Below are 26,370 nucleotides of genomic sequence, written 5' to 3'. Positions count from 1 at the left end.
AAATTATTTTTAGTTTTTTATATTAATATATTAAAACTATTTAAAAATACTAAAAAAAATATTAATATAATATTTTTTAAAAAATTAAAAATTGAAAAAAAAAAACAGAAAAACTCTCAATCACTATGACGTCTATGGAAAAGATGGAAATGGAAGAAAAGATCCATGGGAGGATAGTCCCGCGTCATGCCTCGTTGATGACCAGAAAGAAAGTAACCCTTAAATACTCGGCTACTGGGAAACCGTTTGGCAACTTGGTTGTGTACACGTTTCCTATGATTTCATGCAACAAGCTATTTAGTTAATAATAAACGTGTATTATTATTTGCTGGATCTGCTGCTGCGTTCGAAACACAAAAAAAGAAAAAGCAGTTAGGAGCTGCTTCCTACGCGGCCAAAATCTAATTCATGCTACTGTTCAGTGAAATAGTTTTTTTTTTTTTTTTTTTTTTTTAAAAAAAAATAGTAGAGGCATGCATCTACTCTTCGTTGAACAGTTTTTTTTTATTTATTAAAATCCAGTATAATTAATTGATTTCACTCGTATAATTTACGTGAATGTGAACAACAATTTTTTTTTAAAATTAGTTTAAAGTGAATTAAATTTATTCTTGCTGTAATCTTAATTTTATTGTTGATAATATTTTATCTAATTTTGTAGTTCTTATCAGATGAATTTTTATACGTAATGGAAAATTGTAGATATTTTTTTGTTAAAGTAATTTTTTTTATATAAAGGTGATTTATTTCATGATGTAATAGCAATAGTTAAATACATAATATTTAAATTAAAAATCCATCAATATTAATATATATATTTTTAAAATTATTTTATAACCTCAATTTCAAAAAAAAAAATTAACCAAACATATTAAAACTACTTTTTTTTAAACCTTAATTTTAATTATAGTTTTAATTAAATATTTATTTTTTCAAACCAACTTCAACTAAAAATATATTTTATAAATTAATTTATTTTAAATTAAAATTACTATAATATCAAACACACTCTAAAGTGATTTTCCCAAGAAAACAAAGACTAACGAAAAGGACGCAAATCATGAATCACAAAACGACACGTGCACAACCCCCCAATTCTTCACCCTGTAAAGCTCCTCCTCCTCCATCAATCCTCACATGCACGCGCGCTCTTCTACCAGTGCCCATCTAGCCTTTTTAAAAAAACACACACAGAAGCAATAAAAAGTTGGCCCAAGCATTGAAAAAACTTGTAGGATAGAGAGGAAAGAAAGCAGAAAGAGAAGAATAACAGCCTTTACCATTATTCTCAAGCATCCCAACAGTACATGTACAGGGATCCCAAGTTGCCTCGGCAATGGTGGCGTCTCCACTTCCCCTTCCAGCCCAAAAAAAAACACATCAGGATAAGGTTTCCGCTACATTCCACTTTCCTTTCCCAAAAACAACAAGAATAATAATAATAAAAAAATACTCTCTCAACTTTTCTAACTTATTATAATTAGAAACTAGAAAAGCTAAGTACAACAGTAAAGGCAAAGTCATATTCTTTCTTCCTGCTTCTTCTACTCCTCTCTTTCCTTCCTTCACCAACACTCTCCCTCTGTTTCTTCCCCTCCCTCTACCTTCTGTATCTGTTATTCTCTACCATGGCAACTCTTCAGGACATAGGAGTCTCAGCTTTCATAAACATTCTTGGTGCTTTTGCATTCTTGCTGGCTTTTGCTTTACTGAGAATCCAACCCATCAATGACAGAGTTTACTTTCCAAAGTGGTACATTAGTGGAGGAAGGAGCAGCCCAAGAAGGGCCGGTAACTTTGTGGGCAAATTGGTCAACCTCAATATCAAGACTTACCTGACTTTCTTGAACTGGATGCCTCAAGCCTTGAAGATGAGCGAAGCAGAGATTATCAACCATGCTGGTCTTGACTCTGCTGTTTTTTTGAGGATTTACACTCTCGGGTACTCTTTTTTTTTTTTTCTTTCATTAAAAACTCTCAATTTTCTTTAGCTTCTTTCACGAGCCTTGTCAGTCTGCCATGGCTTTGTTTTGGTCATTTTGTAGAATGCTCTAAATTTGTTTGACTATGAAAACTAGTAGGTAGAGGAAATTGAAAGTTTTATGGTAATCTTGGTATATGTTCATCTTGCTGTTCATTTACGGTGGATTGAGTGAAGAGATGCATGCCTTTCTTTATAAGTTTATTTAGCATATCATTGACACTGACTAATGCTCTTCAACTTCTTATTCTTTTCTTTTCCTTGTTTTTTTTTTTTTTTTTAATGAAATGGGTTTCGGAAGAACCACGGTCAAGTTCCATTTTGCTGTATTTTCTTCATAACATCAGCTAAGGCTTTGAGAGTCCAAGTTTCAATGATGGCGGATGTTTAACAACTGATATTTTCCGATTCATTTGGCAGCTTAAAGATTTTTGTTCCAATTACAATCCTTGCGCTCTTAATTCTCATTCCAGTGAATGTATCCAGTGGAACACTGTTCTTTTTAAGGAAAGAATTGGTTATGAGTGACATTGACAAGCTTTCAATATCGAATGTCCGTCCTCGTTCCATAAGGTAAGTTTATGTTTCTTTTAGGTAGAGCCAAATGCACATACTTTGCATATGTATTTCTAAAGTATTATTTTGTTAACCTTTTTATCATTTCTTTCGATTGTTTCCTTACAGTTTTCTGCTTGAATTACCTTTTTGTTAATTGATATGATTTGCCAAAAATATAGTGAAACTGACACTTATTAGTGTTGCTCATCTAATTGAAGGAGGAAAAGGGAAAATCCATGATTACGTGTGTTTCTTAGAGTCTTAATAGAGCATATTCCAATTGAATTTTAAAAAATTACATGGGCATGCTTTTTGGATATTGTTATGTCCAGTTGTGTGAAGGTATGAATTGAATGGCATAACATTTTGGTTTTGTCTTTTCATTTATATTTTCATTTGACGTTGCAAACCTCTAAGATCGGAAATATTAGTTGCAAAATTTTATAATGTTTTTACTTTTTAGCAAACTTGTTGCTATATAGTCTAATGATGGCTTCTAATTACCTCTTGCTTTATTGCGACTTTGAAAATGTACAGTTTAGCATATTCTGAAGAACATTTGCTATAAATTTCAGATTTTTTATCCACATAGCGTTGCAATATGCATTCACTATATGGACTTGCTTCATGCTCTACAAGGAATATGATCATGTTGCATCAATGAGATTGCGTTTCCTGGCTTCACAAAGAAGGAATGCTGAACAGTTCACTGTGAGTTTGACTCAAATTTTTCTTTATTGTTTGAGTGAGAACTTTCTGCATGATATCAATCAAAAGTAAACAATCACATCACCATTTCGTTCCAATCCTCAAATAAATTATACATGGTCCAACTTCATGCTTAGATTCTTCTTTTAGTGAGCTTACTGTTTGTTATTTTTTTTAATGGTTTATTTGACATATGAATAGACATGCTCAAGAAAGAAAAGGAGAAGATGCATCTCCTAAGTAAATAAAAGGACAAAAAAAGATGTGATAATCTTGTAAAATTTGAGAAAGTTTACAGAGCTTAATATATTTAGTAGGGTAATGATGGTTTTTTTTTTCTCATGAATTCATTATCTTTTGCAGGTAGTGGTCAGGAATGTTCCGCATGCTGCTGGTCAGTCAGTGTTAGACACAGTGGAACAATTCTTTAAAAAAAACCATCCGAGTACTTATCTTTGTCAGCAGGTAACATAGTTTTATTGAGATTAATCTTAACTAATTTATCCGTTCTTTTTTTTCATAATTATAATTTGGTTAAAATGAAAATGGTCTTTGTATGGATTTTATGTTTGGAAGATATATGCATGATTTCAAGTTCTCTTAACTAATTTTCCTACTTTTTTAAATAAGAGTAATTTGATTTATATGAAAATAGTCTTTGAATGGATTTTATGGAAGGATGGTATATGCATGATTTATGTGCTTAAACTTTTGTTGGCCCTATAATTTATCAAAGGGAATTTCTTTGCAGGCAGTCTACAATGCAAGCAAATTTGCAAAACTTGTGAGAAAAAGAGATAGACTGCAAAATTGGCTCGATTATAACCAGCTTAAGTTTGAAAGACATCCAGACAAAAGGCCCACTCGAAAGGTGAAGTTTGTGTATTTAGACCTGTAATCATAACTTTCTTCTATGCGCGCGCTTGAGCATGCATCATTGCATGTGTATGCATGTGTTTGTCAGGATCATTGGGAGAACTAACAAGTCTTTCATCACCAAATTATCTTGTTTATAATCCAAGTTTTCCAAGTGATAGTAAAATTTATTTCTCCATTCATATAGATGACACACATTAATTACATTTCCATCTATATTAACAAACCTTTTGTCTTTGTAGCTTGTAAAATGAATTATAGCTCTATATGTGTGCAAAATTTAACAATATGAGACATTCCATTTGCCTTGAAAATCAACTTGCGAGATCTGTAAACATTTACTCCATTGATCAAATCGACGATAGTTAGATACAAAAAGTCATGGAATGCTGCGAACAATGGAAGCCATACACCTTTCAAATTAAACTTGCCTAATCAAAAGTCTGCTGTTCATTTAAAAAAGCACTACGTTGATGATTTGACTTGTTTATTTTTCAGAAAGGATTTCTAGGAATCTGGGGTGAAAGAGTTGATTCTATTGAATATTACAAACAACAAATAAAGCTATTGGAGAAGAATGTAAGCCAAGAGTTTTATCCTTCAATTTCAATATTTCATTATGTTAAAATTAGTTGTCTTATACTGTTATAATTTTTAACTTGTTTTACATCTAGTGTTTTACCACTCAAAATTATTGATAAAAATTGTGTAATGCATGTATTTGATGCCCATATGTTTCAGATGGCATCGGAGCGCCAAAAAATTCTTACAGACTCAAAATCTATCTTGCCAGTTTCTTTTGTTTCTTTTAATTCACGCTGGGGGGCAGCTGTTTGTGCACAAACACAACAAAGCAAGAATCCAACATTATGGTTGACAAATTGGGCTCCAGATCCTCGCGATATCTATTGGCGTAATTTGGCTATACCATTTGTGTCACTGACTGTTCGAAAGCTTATAATATCTTTGTCAGTGTTTGCTTTGGTGTTTTTCTACATGATACCTATAGCTTTTGTGCAATCCCTTGCAAATTTAGAGGGTCTCGAGAAAGTTGCTCCTTTCCTTAGGCCGGTCATAGAACTGTAAGTGATGTAATTGTTTCTTCATTTTGCGAGTTGTCTTGTTTCATGTCAGATTGCATTGAAGCTTTACAGATGTAACTTTCTCTTATTTTTAACATTGTCGAATCTCTTTTAACATATTTAAAAAATTTATATTTATTCTTCGCTCGTTGTAATTATTATTTGCTACATGATGTTCGTATCATTATTTCATTATCTGTGCATATTTCTTTCAATTATCTATGCTTCATTAGTATTTGAACATACTGTCGACAATTTAACTTGATGATTTGGGTCTTTACATCTCTGATGATTTGGTCTTTACATCTCTACTGTGTTATAGAGGACTGGGGATCATTGATATGTTTTGTTATGTTTACTACTCATTTCTATATACATGAAATTAAATGACATTTTAATAATGCATCAATTTATATTCCTTTCAAGATTTGGAGTACAAATAAGGTAGTATCTTGACCTCCTCACTAAAAATCTAATTTTGCACAGGAAATTCATCAAGTCATTCCTACAGGGTTTCCTTCCTGGTCTTGCACTTAAAATCTTTTTGTACGTACTACCAGCGGTTTTGATGATAATGTCAAAAATCGAGGGATATATTGCACATTCAACTTTGGAGCGAAGAGCAGCAGCAAAGTATTATTACTTTATGTTAGTGAATGTATTCTTGGGGAGCATAATAGCTGGAACGGCATTCGAGCAGCTGGATGCTTTCCTTCACCAATCACCAACCCAGTAAATTCTATATCTCTATGATTTTAGCTTTTGCATTTTCTATAGTTGAATAATTTGTTATAGGTTGTGGATAATTTGGATGAGCTAGTAATATTGTGATTTAAGTTTGGTTGATACTTCTCCAAAAATCACCTATGTGATCAGCACATGCATAATCTTAATAAAAACCCAACTGAATTTAATTGATAAAATTTTATATTTGGAAATGCTGACTGTGATGGGGTAAGTGCATAAATAGAAATTGAGTTGTAGGTTTAACCTTCTACCTTAAACATTGACAAGTACCAGTTATGCTAAGCAAAAACATGGAACATAATATATCGACGTAATTGTATTACAACTAGTTCTGTTATGCAACATAAGAGATAACAGGCTTATGGTTTTATGTCTCTTAATGTAATATTATCATATTCTTAAATTGTATCATGCAAAGCAACAATATATTTCAAAGTTTTTACTCATTGTTTTGCAATCTTTATCTCTGACTGTTCCATTCATGGTTTTATAAGAAATTAATCTACTGCAGGATTCCTAGAACTATTGGGGTTTCCATACCAATGAAGGCTACCTTTTTCATTACATATATAATGGTTGATGGATGGGCTGGTATTGCTGGAGAGATTCTCAGATTGAAGCCATTGATCATATTTCATCTGAAGAACATGTTTTTGGTAAAGACTGAAAGAGACAGAGAAAAGGCCATGAATCCTGGTAGTGTAGATTTCCCAGAGACTCTCCCAAGCCTCCAACTATACTTTCTTTTGGGAATCGTATATGCTGTGGTTACTCCAATACTGCTTCCCTTTATTCTAGTATTCTTTGCTTTCGCATACTTGGTTTACCGTCATCAGGTCAGTATATTCAGGATGCTTGATTACTTATTTATTTATTTTACCTTTATACTATGTTTATTAGCATTATGTTACTTGCTAGCATCTGAAAGTAGATTAAACATTATCTTTGAATTGACCCGAACACATTTGCTTTGTGATTTTAGATTGGCCAAGGTCTGGAACCCATAACCATTTGATGCTTGTGATTGTAAATATGATGTTCTAGAAAGCCAGCGATTTTGGTATTATCTAAAATCCTATGGTTGGATTTGAGTCTTAGAAATAAATAACTAGGTTAATTAAGGTGTCTCAACTTGTTCCCATTGTGGTTTAAGTGGCGTGGAATGTTTCTCTATTTACTTGGTAATTCTTTCCCCTACAAGTTTAAATAGTCAGTATCTGTCGATTTATGGAGTCCACACAACAACTTTTTTAGATTTACTTCAAACTTTGACTTCTCTGTTGTTTGATATTATTGCTGTTATACTCCTAAGATACCCTTTCAATGTTTTCTAAACATTAGTTTTACTGTTGGTTTGTATTTCTACTTAATGTTGCAGATAATCAATGTCTACAATCAACAATACGAGAGTGCTGCTGCATTTTGGCCACATGTTCACAGCCGTATAATTGCAAGTTTATTGATATCTCAACTTTTACTTTTGGGCTTGCTTAGTACAAAAAAAGCAGCCAATTCCACTCCTTTGTTGGTTATCTTGCCCATATTGACATTATCTTTCCACAAGTTCTGTAAGAGTCGCTTCGAACCTGCATTTAGGAAGTACCCTCTCGAGGTAAGTTTTGTACTTTGCAAGAAAAGAGATTTTTGAAAGTTTCATTAAATTAAATGAAATCATTTTTTTTCTTTCAGATTTAAATTTATCATTTGAAAAGAGGAATGAAATATGTTTGTTTTCAAAAACTGATCCAACTGTTTCTTCTTGGCACTACTTCAGGAAGCCATGGAGAAAGACATATTAGATCGAACTACAGAATCTGATATAAACATGAAAGCATACTTGGCTGATGCATATTTGCACCCAATTTTCCACTCATTTGAGGAAGAAGAGTTGGTAGAGGTGAAGGTTGAAAGAAACAAATCGCATACTGCAAGTGATCCAACCACCGAAATCAACCCCCCCTCTCCACCACATCAAGTCAACCATCCTTTTTCCCCACCGCATTACATGTATCATCCTTCTTCTCCACCACAGCATGTCTATGAGCCTTCCTCTCCATCCCATTATGCCTATCATTACGAAAATGATATCTATCATCCTCCCTCTCCACCTCATTATCCCTATCATTATGAAAACGAGCCTTGATGTTATGGAGGTACTAATCTAAAAGTTCAATTGCTAACCCTTTTTTGTTTTTATTTTTCTCTAAATCACTAGTTCCCACGGTTTCATTTAGAATGTATAGCTTTGTTCCCGTTGTAATTATGGGTTTGTCAATGTAATCACTAGTAGCTTATGGTGTTTTCCTGAAATATGACTGGAAATTCCACAAAAATATAGCCTATATGTTAAACTCTTGAGAAATGGCAGTTATAATAATTGTGTAGGGAAGGCATATAAAGCTAAAGCTGTTTCTTATTTATTGATGTATTCATTTATTAGGGTTATCCTTCTGCAAAGCTGTCTGTTGTAGCATGCGTGATTGTTCTGTTGTGAAATGTTATGCGAGGCAATGGCCAAATGAGAAGGCACTCAAGGTCGAGTGAGACCTGGGGACCAACGTTTGGTTCCAGCATCCCAAACTATCATGCACATGCGTGCTTGCAAATAGTCAGTAGTTCTTCCGATACCTGGAATACGATATTCCCTCTTTTTCCGTGTTCAGCAAGTTTCACTTGTCTAAACACTTCAGTTACTTGATAATTCAGTGTTGCTAAAGCATATGTAGCTTAATTGATCGCACCTTTTTAAAGTGAAGATAATAAGTCCGGATGTCAGCCCCAAATTATGGTACAGATTCAGTGATTTAAGTTGTATTTGATTTCACGGTAGTGATTAATTTTTAAAGTATTTTTTTGTTTAGAAATGAATATATAGTTTTACCAAAAAAAAAAAAAAAAAAAAAACAGACGCTACCTTAATGGTTTCATGATGGTTATTGCTTGTAACTTCAAATTCGTATTTTGGTGGTTCGAAATTTTCCAGTTCTTGAACATTTGTTTTCGGCATTTAATAATCTGATTAATTCGATATCTCTTCAATCCCAACACTTTCCACACTTTTGTTTAATTTTCCACTGTATCTTTCATGCATACCACTCTCTCATCTATCTACACACAATCATTTTCACGTCATTATAGATAAACAAACCATCATTGATTGACCATCTAAAACTGTCTTTGTCATATGAATCTCCACGAAAGTGAAGGGTTTCATGATTGCAAACTAAATTCATGAAAATTAATACTTAAAGGATCTATTTCATTCCATGAAGCTAAAATACTTCAGATTGGCAAAGACTATTTTTCTTTTTTAATAAATTGTTGAACGTTAACATTTGGAAGATGATCAAGGTGACTATTATTATAAGCATGCTTGTAGTATTTATATAGAGCATGAGTATGAGCATGTTGAATATGGGTCGCATTAAACGTCTACCAAATTCAGCAGCATTTCTGTTTAACGGTTGGAAGATTGACATCAATTATAAAATATATTTGCTGGCATTGTGAATATATTTAATTTTAATATATTTACAATTTATGTTTAATTTAATTATCATTAAATGTTATATTTTGATGTAATTATAATTTAACTTTTTATGTAGGAAAAGATCACCATTTATTATCGTACATATAGGCGGATGCAAAACTATATGAGTGAGTCTAATCATATATGATTCAAGCTGGTTTTTTGTATGTCGGTTGTCTTGACTACATCAAGTTTGACCACTACTTGATCTATATACTAATTGAGTAATAAAGATGTGAGACGCATACATTGTATCTTAGATATGAAGAGATGACACCAACACTATATGTGTATTAATGGAAGGACAGTCACATCAACTGGTATTTATAATAGGATTATGTTATACAAGTAATTATTCAAATTATCACTCTCCTTGTTTTAAAATGAATTGATAAGATATTTTTGACATCACCGCATGACCGGTGATAGGAAGATCTTGAGGAACTATAAATTCAATTATAATTTAAATAAATTGATTATTTGTTATGATTGAGTTAATTATTATAATGATTTTAATTTGTTTGCAGAAATGCCGATTGATATATGCTCTATCTATTTATTTCACACTTGTGAACCGTGATTCTAGAATTATGATATCTTGAAACTTTAAACTTTTTCGTATTGTTTGGGAGTGTGTTGAAATTACTTTTCAAAATGCTTTTCACTCAGAAAAGCATGTCAATAATGTTATTTTATTTTTTTAAAATTATTTTTGAGATCAGCACATCAAAATGATTTAAAAATATTATATATTTTTAAAAAAAAATTTTTTTTTTTTTAAATATTTTGAAAAATGTTTTTGACCGCAATGCCAAAATTTCACGTTGTGAACCGTGATTCTAGAATTGTGATATCTTGAAACTCTGAACTTTTCGTATTTAATTATATTTTGGGTGACAAGTGACCGGTTATCCAAAACAGAGTACCGTTTTTGTGTTAACACTCTGATGACTTGTCTTGCCCCTTGTTTGATCTCTCTGACCTCTGTACTTATAAATGGCGCCAGAAAATTACTAACAGTCTAACACCCATTTCAACAATCACTCGACAGAACCCCAGATGGAGAAACTCACTGCCACCGCCTCAAAAACAACGCTCCCGGAGTGGTATTCACCAGAAACAGGAATTTATAGCAGCAAACACCCTCCTATACCCTTACCTGCAGACCCATTTCTTGATGTTGTTTCTTTCATTTTTTCACACCATAACCAAAATGGCCTTACAGCTCTTATTGATTCCTCTACTGGGTTTTCAATCTCTTACTCAAAGATTCTACCTTTGGTGAAATCCGTTGCCTCTGGTCTTAGTAACATGGGCATTAAACAAGGTGATGTTGTTTTGCTTTTGTTGCCGAATTCCATTCACTTTCCCATTGTTTTCCTCGGTGTGTTGTATCTTGGTGGCATTGTCAGTACCATGCATCCACTTAGCAGTGAACTAGAAGTCAAACAGAGAATTGTTGATTGTAATGCTTGTATTGCTTTTGTTGAACTAGAAAAAGTTGGTAAATTTCAGCCACTGGGGATTCCTGTGATTGGTGTACCAGAAAATGTAAATTTAGATGAGAAAAGTAATGACTTTGAAGCTTTCTATATGCTAGTTTATAGTAAGGGTGATTTGGGTGTAAAGCCAGTGATTAGGCAGCAAGATACAGCAGCAATAATGTATTCTTCAGGTACTACTGCTGCTAGTAAAGGGGTTGTTCTAACACATAGGAATTTTATATCCATGGTTGAGCTTTTTGTTAAATTTGAGGCTTCACAGTACGAGTATTCGAGTACGGATAATGTGTATTTAGCTGTTTTGCCAATGTTTCATATATATGGGCTGTCGCTTTTTGTTGTGGGATTACTGTCATTGGGGTCTAGCATTGTTGTAATGAGGAAATTTGATGTCAGTGAGATGGTGAAGGTGATTGATAGGTATGGAGTAACTCATTTTCCAGTTGTTCCGCCAATACTGACTGCGTTGACAAGGGCTGCACAAGGTGTTTGTGGAAATAGCTTGAAGTGTTTGAAGCTGGTTTCATGTGGAGCGGCTCCTTTGTTTGGCAAAACCATACAGGATTTTGTGGAGGTTCTTCCGCATGTTGATTTCATTCAGGTATATGGATCCAAATTCGAAAGACTCCTTAGACTAGAAGCTTGACTTAGTTATTCCATTGTAGTAGTCCCCAAGTAAGTTTTTCTGTTTTTCCTTTTTCTAGGCTGCAAATTGAGTAATTGTTCTGTCTGGAACAGAAGGCTTTGTTAGCTTGCATATGAGCTGCCCTCGGAAATTTTGGAGTTTTTTCCCGTAGTTAGAAATCAAGTTCTTTATAATTTGTTGGTTGAGTTCTTCAATAATTGAGGCATTAGTATTTATAATAAGGGTTGCATTTTGACTGGCTTTGTTTTTATAGTCATGTTAGCTTCTTTGATTTTCAGAATTTTCGAGCTATGAAATTGGTTTATTTACAGGGATATGGCCTGACTGAATCAACGGCTGTAGGAACCCGTGGCCTCAACACTGAAAAATTCCAAAAATATTCTTCCATCGGACTTTTGGCTCCAAATATCGAAGCTAAAGTGGTGGATTGGATTACTGGAGCTTTATTGCCTCCTGGGGGAAGTGGTGAGCTTTGGATTCGGGGACCTGGAGTTATGAAAGGTGATAAATTTTACACCCTTTTTAATCGCTTCAAGTACTTGCGATGCCAGAAATGCATATAATTATGTCCTGCGACTGGAAAACAAATTAAAACGCTACTCTTTATTCTCATTACCAGAACTCTGCTAGTTTGGTTTCTGTTGCTCATTTTGGTTCATTATTTTCACGTTAAACCCCAAGAAGTATCTGTCTTTATTGCTAGTGCTAGAAAATTTCAAGTTTAACTCCTCAATGGGCATTATATCGTTTTTCTACTTAGGATTTTTGATGATGTCATCTATCATAGTGGGCTGGGCAAAGTAAATATTTGTATTTGTATTCATTGTTTAAAGCCAAATGCCTTACCTTTTCTGTATTTGCACCCAAGTTGTTTGCCTTTTATTTTTGCTTAGAAAGGAAAACAGCTGTAAATTTTCATTTGTGGCCTTGGCAATCATCTTAATCAGTTCAGCAACCTCATATTTTGCCCCCCATCCCCCCCCCCCCCCAAAAAAAAAAAAAAAAAATGAAAAGAAAAGGAACCTCTTGCTGTGATCACCTAGCTGTTCCTCCCCATTTTGTTGCAAAACAAAGTGTGGCGTTTCTCTTTCTTTTTTTCCTGAGAATGTTCTAAGTTAATTTGGTTACATCCCTGCAAATTTTCAGAGTATTTAAACGATGGAGAGGCAACTGCATTGACCATTGACAAAGATGGTTGGCTACATACTGGGGATGTTGTTTATGCTGATCATGATGGGTACTTATATGTAGTTGACCGCTTGAAAGAGATTATCAAGTACAGGGGCTTTCAGGTGCAGATTACCATTCCATATCATACAACTTCCTAACCAAACTATTTATTTGAAATTGCAAATTAATGAAAGCGCCGGACTTTGTTTGGCATGATAGTCAATCACAGAGTTTTTGTCATGTGAAAAATCATAGTTTGAATTCAATTCAATTCAATTTGATATTATTTAGTTGGGAAAACCTGATCAACTTTAACAGCATGAGAGCAGCTGTATATATCAGTTATGCTAATTCCATATATAAATAGCGTTCGGAACTAAATAAATGTTGATAGACATAATTTGATATGATTGCAGTTTGTTGATTTGTATGTGACAATTATGTCTCTTCTGCAGATTGCTCCTGCTGATTTAGAGGCTGTATTGATTTCCCATTGTGAGATACTTGATGCTGCTGTAATACCGTAAGTATGATGAGTTGAAAGCTCACATCAATGTTTACTGCAGTAACAGTTGTAGAGATTAGTGTTATCCAAAAATTTCTAGGTGAATGGCTGACATGTTTAGCATTTGAACATCCATATAAATCAGTCATGGTCAGTCTTGAAACATGGTTACAGCTTCAGATTGTTGAAATCCGAAGAGAACTGTTACAGCATATGTTACTCCTAATTGTACTCATATTAGCCATTATCCCAGCCTCTACATGTCCCCTGATTGCTTCGCCTGAATTTCATCAACTATGAATATGAACACATCATCATGATTTTTCAGTGTCGTCGACAAAGAATGTGGAGAGATACCAGTAGCGTTTGTAGTCAAGAGGCAGGGAAGCATGCTAACACAGGAAGCTATTATCAACTATGTGGCCGAGCAGGTAGTTTATTCTGACCTAATGACTTCTTTGAACTCATGCACAGACATTTACCCAGATTCTCATTATCATGGCTCACAAATATGAACATACGATAGATATCGAAACATCAGCTGTGCATGCTGGAATTTTGGCTCTGTCCTTGATGGCCAACACTGAAGGTTAAATATATTTTCTTGTCAGGTCGCACCTTATAAGAAGGTTAGGAAGGTGATCTTTACACAATCAATCCCGAAGTCTGCAGCTGGAAAGATACTCCGGAGGGAGCTCAGGTGCTCCTTGACTTCTAAACTGTAATGTGTCCTCTTTACGCGAAGACCAGATTAGTTGCAGCACTCAAATTCAGTATAACATCGGGGTCTCAAATTTTGATCATAGTAATTAGAAAGAAAGAGTCCATTTGGCATGGCTTTTACAAATTTCATTGAGTTGTTCCTCAAACTCTCGACTAGGAATAATCATACCTGTGTTCGGTTTGAAATAGTCAATTACTTGAACCAGAAAGTTATTTTTAAATCCAAGTCAGAATATTTTTTTTATTTAAACTTTGAGCTTATTGATCCCAACTCAACTAAATTGTGGAAGAGAAAATGAAAAAAAAAAAAAAATCTAGAAGGGAAGAGGAAAAATCCAAGGGAAAAAAGGTAAGTACTCTGACGATCATTTTACATCAAACAATTCTTATCTCCATTTCTCAATACAACCACCTGCAATATGGTGGTGACAGTGGTGGTTGTTGTCATTTATCCGAGTACATAAATATGTGGAAGAGAAAATGGAAAACGTGCAATTTTAGATTATTTACATGTATTTTGAAAATTAAGAAAAGCTTCGGTCATATTGATTTTGCAAGTAAAAAAAAAGAGGGCCGGGGAGTTGATCAAGAGAAGGAAACTGCATGGAAGGTTCCTTCAAACTGTGCTTGTTTCTCCTCTCGTTTGGGCATGGGAGATTTGTAGCTTATTACAAATACAACTCTAATTTGGCAGTTTTTATTCATTTCGGAAACCCTTTCTAAATATTCAATTTCCCTTTGTTTTTTTAAATATATAAAAATCATGGCAGGTATCAATGGAGATGGTCCGTTTAAATATGATTGTAGTTGTTTTTAAAGTATTTTTTTTATTGAAATATATTAAAATATATTTTTTTATTTTTAAAAAAATATTTTTGATATCAACGCATTAAAATGATTTGAAAATATTAAAAATATATTAATTTAAAGTAAATAAAAAAATAAAAAAAATTTAAATTTTTTTAAAAGTATTTTTAAAACGCAAAGATCCGTAATAAATACTACAGTTAAAATATTATTTATTTAAAATTTAAATTTGAATTTTTTATTTAAAATTATTTTTTAATATCCTTAGATTATTTTAACATGCTTTGAATAAAAATAAATTTTAGAATATAACCTTTATTATATTTACAAACATGCTATAAGTTGATAAAAAAGTTATGTCATCAAGATGGTTAAAAAGAAGTTTCCTGTTCTTGTAAATAACTAAATAAAGAAATTTTGTTTTTATATTGGCACGTAAATGGTAGGTTTTTTTTTAATACATAAAACTTAGATTTTGTTTGTCTTTTGTTTTACAAGTATTTTTTTTTAAATTTTTTTTTTATTTTAAATTAATATTATTTTGGTATTTTTATATTATTTTCATATACTGATTTTTTTTTTAAAAAATTATTATTTTAATAGATATTGTTTATCGTTGAAACCTATCTCTATCCCTGAATTATAATTATGGATGCATCTTGATTGTCAGGGAATGAAAACGTAGTAGAGGTTGAAGTTTATGCTTAGAATCTATTAAAAAAAATACATGAAAAAAAAAAGTTTTTATTGATGCGATTTGTACGTAATCTCATTTTTTTACCGTATTTCTAAACACATTCTAAGCAATCCTCCCATAGACGCTACAAGCCTATGAAAAATTCCCGGGAAAAACCAGTAGTATTCGTTATAGGAAAAGAGAGAGCCAATCTCATCTTCTTAGAAACCACCCTTGTTTTATGTCCACAAAAAAAAAAAAAAAAAAAAAAACCATCCTTTGGACCCCTCCACGGAGAAAAGGAAAAGGAGAAAGAAAAATAAGAGCTCTCCTTCTAACTCTTCCCATGGCTACTCCTTTAGTCGCTCTTTCCGTTCAACTCTGTCATCACCACTCAAAACAATATTCTTTCAAATCACAATCACAATCACGTGTCAATAGGGATTTCCGTACAAAAACACTACTTGGTGTTTACAATGGATTCCAAAATGTATATAACCAATCTTATTTTCATAAGCCTTGGGCACCCATTAGAGTTCTTGAGCCTAATTCAAGGTTCTTGCAAATGGGTCCTCAAGAAACCTGCTCTAGTCGAGGAATTTCCAAGAAATCTATGAGCTCAGAAGGCAGTACCAGTACTAGCTCTTCATCTATTTCTCAACAGGTTAGTACAAAGGTTTTACTGTTTTTCCTTTTCGCACTCCTTTTTAATTTTTATGATGCTTTCCTGTTTTGTGTGATTTCTACTAATTGGTATTGAGTTGTTGCATTTAATTGAGCTGATGCAACTATTTGATTTACCTCCTTTTTATATTGATTGCATAAGGTGATTGGGATCTTGCATTTGCTTGTTTCACTTGGGATTATCCTTGCAATGGATAAGTTGTTGAAAAAGGCATTTGTGGCTGCTGCTATCAAGTTTCCAAGTGCTCTGTTTGGCATGTTCTGCATATTCTCAGTTTTAGTGATTCTTGATATAACTATTCCGGCTGCTGCAACAAGCTTAATGAACTTCTTTGAGCCAGCACTGTTATTCATTCAGAGATGGCTTCCGTTGTTCTACGTTCCATCATTGGTTGTTTTGCCTCTCTCTGTTAAAGATATCCCTGCTGCATCAGGTGTCAAGATTTGCTTCATCACAGGTAAAATGAAGCTTTTTGTTGATTCATTGCTTTTCACTCTCTAAATCTTTAATATAGTTGGCTTAATGAATAAAATGTCACTATGAATTTGTGAGAATCACACATAATTAATGTTATCCATTGAAATCACAGAAATCACTGCAAGCTCAAAAGCCAAGATAACATAGCATCTCCTTCATTCTCCTTATGTGCCATGTTTTGTGTTGACCATTTCATTATTCATATCTCTGATTCCAGTGGCCACCGTTTTTTTTCTCACTTTGGTCATTATTCATATACCATCCAGTCATCATTCCCATGTTTACTTCCATTTTGGTGGGACTATTTTTCAAGTTGTGTTTTGCAATTGTAATAAATAATAATAATAATGATACAAATGCTTTCTAATAACTGCAGCTGGAGGGTGGCTGGCGTCACTTTGTGTGGCGGGTTTCACAGCTATTGCTGTGAGAAAAATGGTGAAGACAGAAATGACTGACGCTGAGCCTATGGCGAAACCCTCTCCTTTTTCTCCATTGGAAATGTGGGCTTGGAGTGGGGTCTTCCTTGTATCATTTGTTGTCGCATTATTATATAGAACGGCATTGGGGACTGCAGCCAGAACATGCCTTCCTTTCCTACTAGCGTCCACCGTGCTAGGCTATATGGTTGGTTCTGGGTAAAATCTCAGTTTCCTCAGATTAGCAACCTCTGTGTTGACAATTGTTTTTCAGACCAAGTTGACGAGGAAAGGAATTGTTGCACACATTCATTATAATTGTAGCCCAGTTAAAAAATCATGGCTTTATTCTTCTGGTTTTCAGGTTACCATCTGGTGTTAAGAAGGTTTTCCATCCCATTATTTGTTGTGCACTATCTGCAGATTTGGCAGCGTTGGCCTTTGGGTACCTTTCCCAATCTGGACTTGATCCCGTTCTAGGTACCACTTTTCAAAGTGTTTGCTGTCTTCAATTAGTTCACTCATTTTATTTGTTGCATCACTTGTGCTAATACTGTTTTGTCAATGATAAAAGATGGTTATATATGATCTAATGATGAACACTTCTATAATTCAAAACTGAAGTTAACTGAGATATAGTTTTACAAATATTTTGGACAGCATTTTTTAAATTTCAGGGATGGAAATCTTAAAGTTCAAAAGCCGTTTTGACGTAGTTTCTGTTGGAATTCAAATCACATACCATGTGAACTCCTTTTTTCCTCCATCCTTCTCTATGGTCACAATTTTTTCATTAAGTTTTTCCATATCTATTTTTAAGCTTAGTTTCTGTACTTCCTCATTGTAGTTATGGTAATTTTCTTCCAATGCACACAGGATATTACCTTACAAAAGTTTCATCTAATCCTGGAGCTGGTGATGTGTTAATGGGATTCTTGGGACCTGTCATTCTTTCTTTTGCCTTCTCAATGTTCAAGCAGCGAAAGGTAACTTATTTTCTCACAATCCATGCCAACAGGTCGGGTTCATTTTGTATTAAGTGGATATGTTTCATCCGTGCTGTTACTCAGGAAGGACTAGCGGTTCCTTTTATTTAATTGCAACTATTTGGTGTTGCCAACCAAACTATCTGCTGTACATTATTTTTTTTCATTTGGTAATGGAAGACAATGCGAAATTCAGAGTAGAGAATAAGCAATGAAAAACCTCAAAATATTTAGACCTTGCAAGAATCTAGGAATCTAGAATATTGCATCTACCTTTATATGAATTTATCCTCAGTAGTATTCTATGTATGCTTTGTCACTACATGGTTTGTTGTCCTGGATTCAGAATAATAAAAATAGTTTATATACTCTGGTGCTTCTGCAGCTTGTTAAGAGACATGCAGCTGAGATTTTCACGTCGGTCATTGTTTCAACACTATTTTCATTGTATTCAACGGCTCTCGTGGGACGTCTAGTTGGGTTAGAACCAACGTTGACTGTATCCATTATTCCCAGATGTATAACCGTGGCATTAGCCCTCAGCATTGTGTCATTCTTTGAAGGTATAGTAATGTTCAGAACGCTACAGCTGGAAGCAGGGAATTCCATAAATGGACATCCACATAAAAATGCTAAAATTAAATTTTGACATATCAAACACCATTATTCTGAGACGAATTCATTTCCAATTTACTTGATGACTTTTGGTCAGTTAGAACACAATGTACTGCAGATGATTCTTGTGACTCATTACCATTCTTAATCGAATTAATTTTACATATTGGTTGTAGGTGCCAATTCATCTCTCACAGCTGCTGTAGTTGTTGTAACTGGTCTCATTGGAGCAAATTTTGTACAAGCAGTGCTTGATAAATTAAGTTTTCGTGATCCCATTGCTCGAGGAATAGCTACTGCTTCCAGGTTTGTGGTTTACCAAAGACAAATCAGTACGAACTCAAGCACTAAACAATCTTTGCAAGCATAGACCCTTCCCTTTCTTTAGTAAATATAATGATGTGTCATATCAGCTATAGGCAACTATCTTTCTCATGGCTCACCTGTATAGTTTTCTTTTAGGGGACTGCAACAAAAATGCATCTGGGACCAATAATTTGTGCTAACAAAATGCTTGCTGTTGGCCAGAACCTGGAAACTGAATCTCCTGGGGAACTTAAAACTGGTTAATAATTAAGCTATTTAATATCTAGAAAATTCTGAATGTGTCACTGAGATTCTTATTGCTGAATCTTATAAAAGTCAAAATCATTTTAGAATTGGACTGGTCAATGAAAGGAGATTTGTGTTTTTCTGTTTTGGTTGAATATTTTAGTCATTTTGGTTATAGCATATAAAAACAAAACCGTGGATTGAAAATAAGAAGAAAGATAGGATGCTCAAACTTTGCTCACTGAATTGGACTTGATGCACAATCTTGAGTTATGCTTTAAGAACCTTACCCAAGTTTGTTTGTGACTTCGGGTCTAGTCGCAGCTTGTGATGCTCAGATAAGCTCAGTTTACCTGTTCTGTTCAAGAGTCTACAACCTGACATGTTCAGTCCTGAGTATTATATTCATATCCTACTTTAGTTTTCCTCTGTGAAGATTTTGCAAAGTTTTGTAGGAACTGTGTCCCATTACTGCATTTATGCTTATCCTTCTTAATTGTTTCAGTGCTCATGGACTGGGAACTGCAGCATTGTCAGCCAAGGAACCTGAGGCACTTCCATTTTGTGCCATTGCTTATGCTCTCACTGGTATATTTGGTTCATTGTTTTGTTCAGTTCCTGCAGTTAGGCAAAGCTTACTTGCAATAATTGGCTGAAAGATTGGGCAGCTTTTGGTTATCGGTGGCCAGACACACTTTTGATTGATTATCCTTGTCCTCCCACAGCATTATTTTTAGCAAGTACACAGTGCTAATAGCCAACCTTGTATTATTGATTACAGTCAATTATGTATAGAAGTTGGCATCATCCTTCTGCAAAAACTCCTCACCTCCTTTAAATTATGAATAGTGAACTGATTGTCTTCTTGTTAGAAGGTGGTCAGCCAGCTGAAAAGCATAAGCTAAATGTCAAAGGTAAATTATATATTCTACACCTTGAGAGGGTGGAAAATCCAGTGGATACCAAAGAAGCCACTCTTGCTCAGAAAGAAAATCTCCATCATTTGACCTTGAATTGGAGAAAATATGGTGAATCTGAATCACAAGAACATGCTGAACAGGTACTTGAATCTCTTGAACCTCATCCAAATCCTAAGCAGTTGAAGATAGAAGGATATAAAAGTATTCATTTTCAACATTGGATCTGTGAGCCAATCATAGTTGATAATTTGGTTTCTATTGAGCTATCTGATAGGGATAATTGTGTAAGATCTCCCACCACTAGGGATGTTGCATTCCTTAAGGGATCTAACATTGTCTAGAATTAACAATGTGGAGTACCTAGAGAAAGAATCTCAATGTGGAGGGGCGATGAGAAGATTCCATCCCTGCAAACACTCAAAATTGAATATTTGCCGAGGCTAGAAAGGTTTTCAAGAGATAACGAAAGAGAATTGCTCCCAAACCTCAGTAAGTTGACGGTTTCTGATTGCTACAAATTGTCATCGCTGCCATTGTCACTTGTTTCACATAGAAAGCTAGATACATGGCATTGCAATGAGGATTTATTGGATTCAGTTTCATATCTTAGCACTCTCACTTCCCATGTGCTAGGATACTTAGGTGACCCTTTCCGCCTGGGGTGCTGCAAAACCTTACTGCTCTTCAAAAATCACAAATTCTACTTTTTTGGAAGCTTGAATTGCCGAGAACTTAATTTTTGGCCTCAATTTCTTGGAGAAATTACTTTTTTATTATTGCAATGACCTTAAGAAATTACCAGAGCAATGCCTGCGAGCTCTCAAAACTCTCTGTAAACTGGAAATGCCATATCTGACCAAGCTTGAAATGTTCAACGAGAACTTCTTTGTTGGCCCCAGTTCCTTGGAGTTGTCTATTGAACGTTGTGATTAGATTTAGTCCTTACCAGAGCTCAAGAATTGGGTAGCCCACATTCCAGACCTTGATTTGCACTGCTAGCTATCAATTATCATTATAGCTGTGAGCCATACTGTGACTGCAGCCTGCAGGGGTATATATGTCAAAGGAGCCATACTGTGACTGCAGCCTGCAGGGGTATATATGTCAAAGAACATTATTTTATTTATGTATTTATTTGGATAAAATGAGCCTTTGTTTTATGGTAGACATTAATTAATTAATTATTTTTTTTTTTATCTAGTACAAACAAATAACATGCGCCATATCGGCTGTTGTCATAGTTTCGGTGGCTAGAAAATTGTGCAGTCATCCCTAAGGGAATAAGAACCCTTTTTTACTATTTTTCCTGCCCAAAACATTTAGGAAATATCTTGGGATGCAAAAAACACTCATTTTAATATTAAATCACCATTTAATTATTTTTAAAAAATTAACTCAAATCAAAATAAAAATTTCAAACTTCATCCATTTTTTTGTAAGATAAATGAAAAGGAAAATTTAAATAAAATCTTTTTATTAATATTAAGAACGATAAGTTATCGAAAAATAAGTGTTTATTAATTTTTTTTAATTTAGTGATTCTTTCTTTTTTAAAAAATTCAAGAACTAAATAAAAAAAAATTAGACCTAATCATATAATCTGAAAACTAAAGGACCTAAACATTTATGTTTTAAAAAGATATTCCAATATTTCACAAATATAATGTTATGTTAGTCCTCTCATTTTTAACCCTTTTTAGATAATAAAATTGGATTATTTTTCATGAGAACCGCGCGCCAAAAAATAACGAGACGAATGGACAAATCAAATATTTCACAAATATAATCAAATTCCACCCCAGGTCTTGGGGCCAAAGCAACCCGAGAAGAAATCTTCCAAGAAGACGAATGGACAAATCAGACCTGAATCGAAACGTGAGAAAAAGAATCTCCATTTTGGTCTTGTACAGGTATGCCAAGAGTTTGTCACAAATGGGATGCTGGTGGATGGCAATATATCCTTGTGTTGCACGAATAGCATATCTGAGCACCCTCTTCCCATGAGTTCATTAGGCCTGGTGTTCGCATGGCTAAGAGGAAAATGAGCAATGGAGCATATGTGAAACGTATTCTGAAACTGTCAGCCGCAGGTTACGATCTTCCTCATCATCTTGACTTGAAGGACACTGGGCTAGACATGGCACTAACAAGTTTGTTCCAATCAAAAAGAGATCTGGAATGGTGGAAGCTAAATTGCCTGCATACCTAATTCCCAACCTTCCACGGGTAAGTTGTAGAGTGTTGTTATATAAAAAAGAGATCTTGATTTCCTCGACCTTTTCCTTTTGATCTGTTATAATAAGCTAAACGCAAGATGGCGATGGAAGTGAATGTCATTTCTCTGCCTAATGATGTCATTTTCGTTTTATTTCCAACAACTCGCAACTTCACATCATAATTGAAGCCCATCCTACACCCTCGGTTTCCCAAAAAGATTTTGGCTGTGTCTTTAACTCCCTTCAAAATCTGCTAAATTGAATCTGACACAAGGGAAAACCGGTTTGGATAAGGCCTCTTGCTTCTCCTTGCTTGTGGGATCGAATTTGTTTGTTTCTCTTTTGCAACCCTTACATAGGAACATTAATGCTGTCCTTTCAGAGCTTCAGAGTAGAATATGCTTCTCGCCATAACTTATTTCATTAAGCTTTCTTTCCAGCTTAAAATGCTTCTTAGTTACAGGAAAGGATTTGATGATTTGCTCTTTCACTTAATCTCACTGAAAAGGCAATCATGTTGAAGATGGCTCTGCATTCGATTGCTTCCTACAGAAACGCAACAACAATGTATAAATGTTGTCTCTGAAGAGGCAATCATGCCCTACAGAGATTCGATTGTGGAATCTCAACCAAGACGACTTTTTTTTACTGTCTTGGGAAATCAAACTATATCAGTATACACACTCAAAAAGAGAAGGCCAATGATACTTGCAAACTTTACGTAATGTCACTTGACTTCCTGTTCTCTTACGTTTCCTTTGCACATTGAAGGGCCATTCATGTTCCAAGAAGAAAACAGAGCACAAGCAAATCACCAATATTAGTGGCTAAATAGGTGATGCAAGAAGGAAAAAGCAGTGCAGGACTTGAGAGAGAAGAATGCCAAAAGGTTCTGATCTTCTATGAAGTTTCTGAAATGAATTTCATCTGTTTTTGATTCTCTATATTATACAGATCTCCATAGAAATATAACACCAAATAGATACAGAGTGTTCTCAACATCTCATTCTTATGAGGACCGACCTACCACTGAACGGAAGCACAAGAGGACGTTGAAAAAGAGAAACTCAAAGAGGGTAACTTTTGAGAATGAGTGCCTTGTTCAATATCTAAATTAGGCTTTTGTGGCTTCAACTGGGGTTTTGGCCCTGCTGGCAACAATTTGCTCGAAGAGGTCTCTTATTTTCAATCCGACGATTGTCTGGAAGAGACCTGTTCCGTTGTTGCTGCCGGGGAAATCAGCATGCTTCAACATCTGCTGGGTGACTTCTCCATAGAACTTGGTAGAGATGTTACTTAGATGGCTTTCGACATAGATGAGCTCATCTAATCTGTCAAATTGCCCATCCATTTCCAGTACGGACACCTGAGAACGAACAAAACAAAACAGAGTATAAGTAACAAAAATCTTAAACTGTAGAAACTGAGCTCATTGTTTTCTCAGACCAAAGAAAGAATCTATGCATCCTTTCCTGCATCATTATAACTAAAAAATCAATCCCGAAAGATTCTTACTTCTCCAGCATATTCTTAAACAGGTCAAATCTAAGCATATTTAGAATTTTAGACCAGATACCTCGTGGCCGTAGTAAGCATCAGGTCCATAGGAGAATTTTATGCCGGGGTAAGAGCAGGTGAGCTTCCTACCGCACGGGATCCAAGAAATAGAAGAGCCTTCATCAAACAAGTAGACGGGGCTGAAAAATTCCACCCCTTCTTTCATGATCAACTTAACTCTTAAAACCTTCCCCTCGTTGTCATCCGGAATGAGTTGGGTTGGCAGCACTTCAATGACAGCATCAGCATATTGCTTTTGTGGATCTGCAAAGTGAGAAAACAAAAAAAGAAGAAATAATCATGCATTCGGATAGACATTTCAGGCTGATAAACAAGTAGATGTATATTAACAATTGGTAATATAGTCTTTTATGAGTTTGAAGGAACTACCAATATAAGCATCAAAATCTGGCTTGCGTGCTTCAATACTAGCTTTAATGCTTTCAAGACTGTGTCCTCGCTCAGCCATATCCCTCTACAATCAGTAGGACAGCTTTAGCTCACAAGAAATGGATAAATGGTGGCCACTGATATAAAGAAGTTGGAAAGATGGATTTATAGAGGTAGTTACCTGAATTTTCCATGCAAATTTAACCTCGTTGCTAATGTCCAAGTAGATACTGAAGTCTAAGAGGTCCCTCACACGTTGGTCATACCTGCATGTTTGTATAGATGGTGACAATCAGTCCAAGCTCTTGCAAACAGATCTTACTCAATAGATTGTAATATATTGCATCACTCTTTCCCGTGCACATTCTGGTTTTGTCTAGTATAATAGCCCTATATTGTTTTGGACGGATGAGCCCTTCATCGACAAAAGACAGAGAGGTTAATAGTATTTGTTTTCTTTAAGGTTAGGTATCTTTTGGATCATTTTTCATAAGATTAAATCCTTCTTCAATTGAATCTTACGCAAGTCATTCACGTACAACTTGATTCATTCATCTAAAAATTTATTTCACCATTCTCCCCTTGAATTCAATCACTCTACAATAACAAATCTAGAAATGGTCCCTGGGGATTAATTAGTCTTAGTCTGCAAACAAGGAGTGGGGCTAGGGTGCAGGCCCCTGCTAGCTTGGGCAGTATAGAGTTCCAATTCCTCAGCGTTGTAATTAAGATAGAGGAACACTTAACATATACTATATCGAAATGAAGAAACATAAATGATAAAACATATACTATCTCAGGATCAACGATCCATTTATCCTCAGATCACTTTGTTGAAAAAACAAAAATATCCTCAAAACATGTGGTATTCTTATTTTCTCCAGGTACGCTTTTTTGCTTGAAAAATTGATCCGTATTTAACATGTGATACATTGTGTCTTTATGCCTTCATGTATAAATATTATACGATACATTAAGTTTTCTGGAAAAAAAATGATTAATTAATTACAGATGCAGAAAATAACAAATTCAGTTGATGGAATCCTCGGCTTCATTAAAAACTGGGTGGGAAAAGTGAAAGATGATTCCGAGATTTCACCAACACGTGTGTGGTAAAGAGGGAGTGAGGAAAGAAAGAAAGACAGAGACAGACAGGCAGACAAAAGAAAGACATATGCATTATCATAAAAAATACAAGTAAAGAAAGGAAATTCGAAGCTGTAGTCTTACTTACATTGGATGCAAACCTTCAATGACAAGAATCTTAGGAGGCTTAATAAGCTCAGGAGGATCCAAGAGACCTGTAACATGATTGTAAATTGGTTTCTCAACAGCAGTCCCATCTTTGATGGCCTTTACTTGCTCGTACATGAGATCAAAGTTGTTGGCTCTTGGATCAAGTGCAGTGACACCCTTCTCTTTCCTTCCAGTCCTGTCAAGTGAGTGATAATCGTCTAAACATATTACAGTTGTAGTGTCGCTTATGAGCGTGTTCGAGTCAGGATTGCCACCTCTTGGTGGCTCTGCTGCACCTCCAAAAACACTTGTTAACCTCCTCATGAAGGTACTCTTACCACACCCAGAGTCTGCTGCTAGGCCAATCACAACGGTTTGTGTGTCAGCTGAGCAGGTTATCACAGCACTGCTAGCCCTCTTGGTTGTTTTCCTGTTAGTGCTATAGAACACTACATGTTTTTGGTTAAACCCCAAGTGGGTTTTTGTTGGGGTGGAGATTGAGCAAGTTGAATTGAGGGACTGAGTGGTGTATACTGTGCAAACTGCCATTTCCGTAGCTTGAGAGCGGAAGAGATGGTGGTGAACTGAGTTCTGGCAATTGTGATTTTCTCAGCTAGTTTTGTAAGGGTGGCATGTAATGGATTTGTGGACGCTTTTCCTTTGATTATATCAAAGGAAAAGTTTGGAAAACGAATGAGTGGAGGAAAAGGTTGAAGAAAAGAAAAACAGATAGCAGTTTGTATAGGAGAGAAAAACTGTTTTGGCTGGTGATGGGATGCTGACGTGTCTTGTTTATGTTTTTCTGTG

General features: G+C 34.8%; 4 protein-coding genes across 5 annotated transcripts; 3 read left to right on the top strand and 1 right to left on the bottom strand.

Moving 5' to 3' along the window:
* Positions 1-1,477: 1,477 nt before the first annotated feature.
* LOC118028669 (CSC1-like protein At1g32090) lies at positions 1,478-8,372 on the top strand. Its single transcript, XM_035032354.2, has 11 exons — positions 1,478-1,942; positions 2,402-2,554; positions 3,115-3,250; positions 3,611-3,712; positions 3,999-4,118; positions 4,622-4,702; positions 4,865-5,205; positions 5,692-5,937; positions 6,464-6,788; positions 7,331-7,564; positions 7,727-8,372. The coding sequence occupies exons 1-11, from the start codon at positions 1,629-1,631 to the stop codon at positions 8,093-8,095; spliced, it is 2,421 nt and encodes an 806-aa protein (XP_034888245.1). The 5' UTR covers positions 1,478-1,628; the 3' UTR covers positions 8,096-8,372.
* A 1,998-nt stretch (positions 8,373-10,370) lies between these two features.
* LOC118028670 (4-coumarate--CoA ligase-like 6) lies at positions 10,371-14,271 on the top strand. 2 transcript variants are annotated; one of them, XM_035032355.2, is made up of 6 exons: positions 10,373-11,584; positions 11,941-12,130; positions 12,776-12,921; positions 13,255-13,322; positions 13,633-13,735; positions 13,916-14,271. In XM_035032355.2, exons 1-6 carry the CDS (start codon positions 10,541-10,543, stop codon positions 14,027-14,029), a joined length of 1,665 nt encoding a protein of 554 aa, XP_034888246.1. In that variant the 5' UTR covers positions 10,373-10,540; the 3' UTR covers positions 14,030-14,271. The 2 variants fall into 2 exon arrangements, with proteins under 2 accessions (XP_034888248.1, XP_034888246.1); XM_035032357.2 differs by lacking the exon at positions 13,255-13,322 and having other exon boundaries at positions 10,371-11,584.
* Positions 14,272-15,687: 1,416 nt separating this feature from the next.
* Positions 15,688-20,051, top strand: LOC118028671 (plastidal glycolate/glycerate translocator 1, chloroplastic). The gene is made up of 8 exons (XM_035032358.2): positions 15,688-16,174; positions 16,337-16,652; positions 17,049-17,310; positions 17,456-17,571; positions 17,968-18,077; positions 18,463-18,640; positions 18,869-18,998; positions 19,750-20,051. Exons 1-8 carry the CDS (start codon positions 15,752-15,754, stop codon positions 19,898-19,900), a joined length of 1,686 nt encoding a protein of 561 aa, XP_034888249.1. The 5' UTR covers positions 15,688-15,751; the 3' UTR covers positions 19,901-20,051.
* Positions 20,052-23,260: 3,209 nt separating this feature from the next.
* On the bottom strand, positions 23,261-26,330 carry LOC118028672 (phosphoribulokinase, chloroplastic). Its single transcript, XM_035032359.2, has 5 exons — positions 25,562-26,330; positions 24,509-24,593; positions 24,328-24,412; positions 23,957-24,201; positions 23,261-23,746 (listed from the first exon to the last, which is right to left on the bottom strand). The coding sequence occupies exons 1-5, from the start codon at positions 26,110-26,112 to the stop codon at positions 23,495-23,497; spliced, it is 1,218 nt and encodes a 405-aa protein (XP_034888250.1). The 5' UTR covers positions 26,113-26,330; the 3' UTR covers positions 23,261-23,494.
* Between the last annotated feature and the right edge of the window lie 40 nt (positions 26,331-26,370).

This window comes from Populus alba, chromosome 3, assembly GCF_005239225.2.
Source record: "Populus alba chromosome 3, ASM523922v2, whole genome shotgun sequence".
In the NCBI taxonomy this organism is placed as follows: Eukaryota; Viridiplantae; Streptophyta; class Magnoliopsida; order Malpighiales; family Salicaceae; genus Populus; species Populus alba.
Note: the sequence above shows the minus strand (reverse complement) of the source record. Positions and strands in the feature narration are given on the sequence as shown.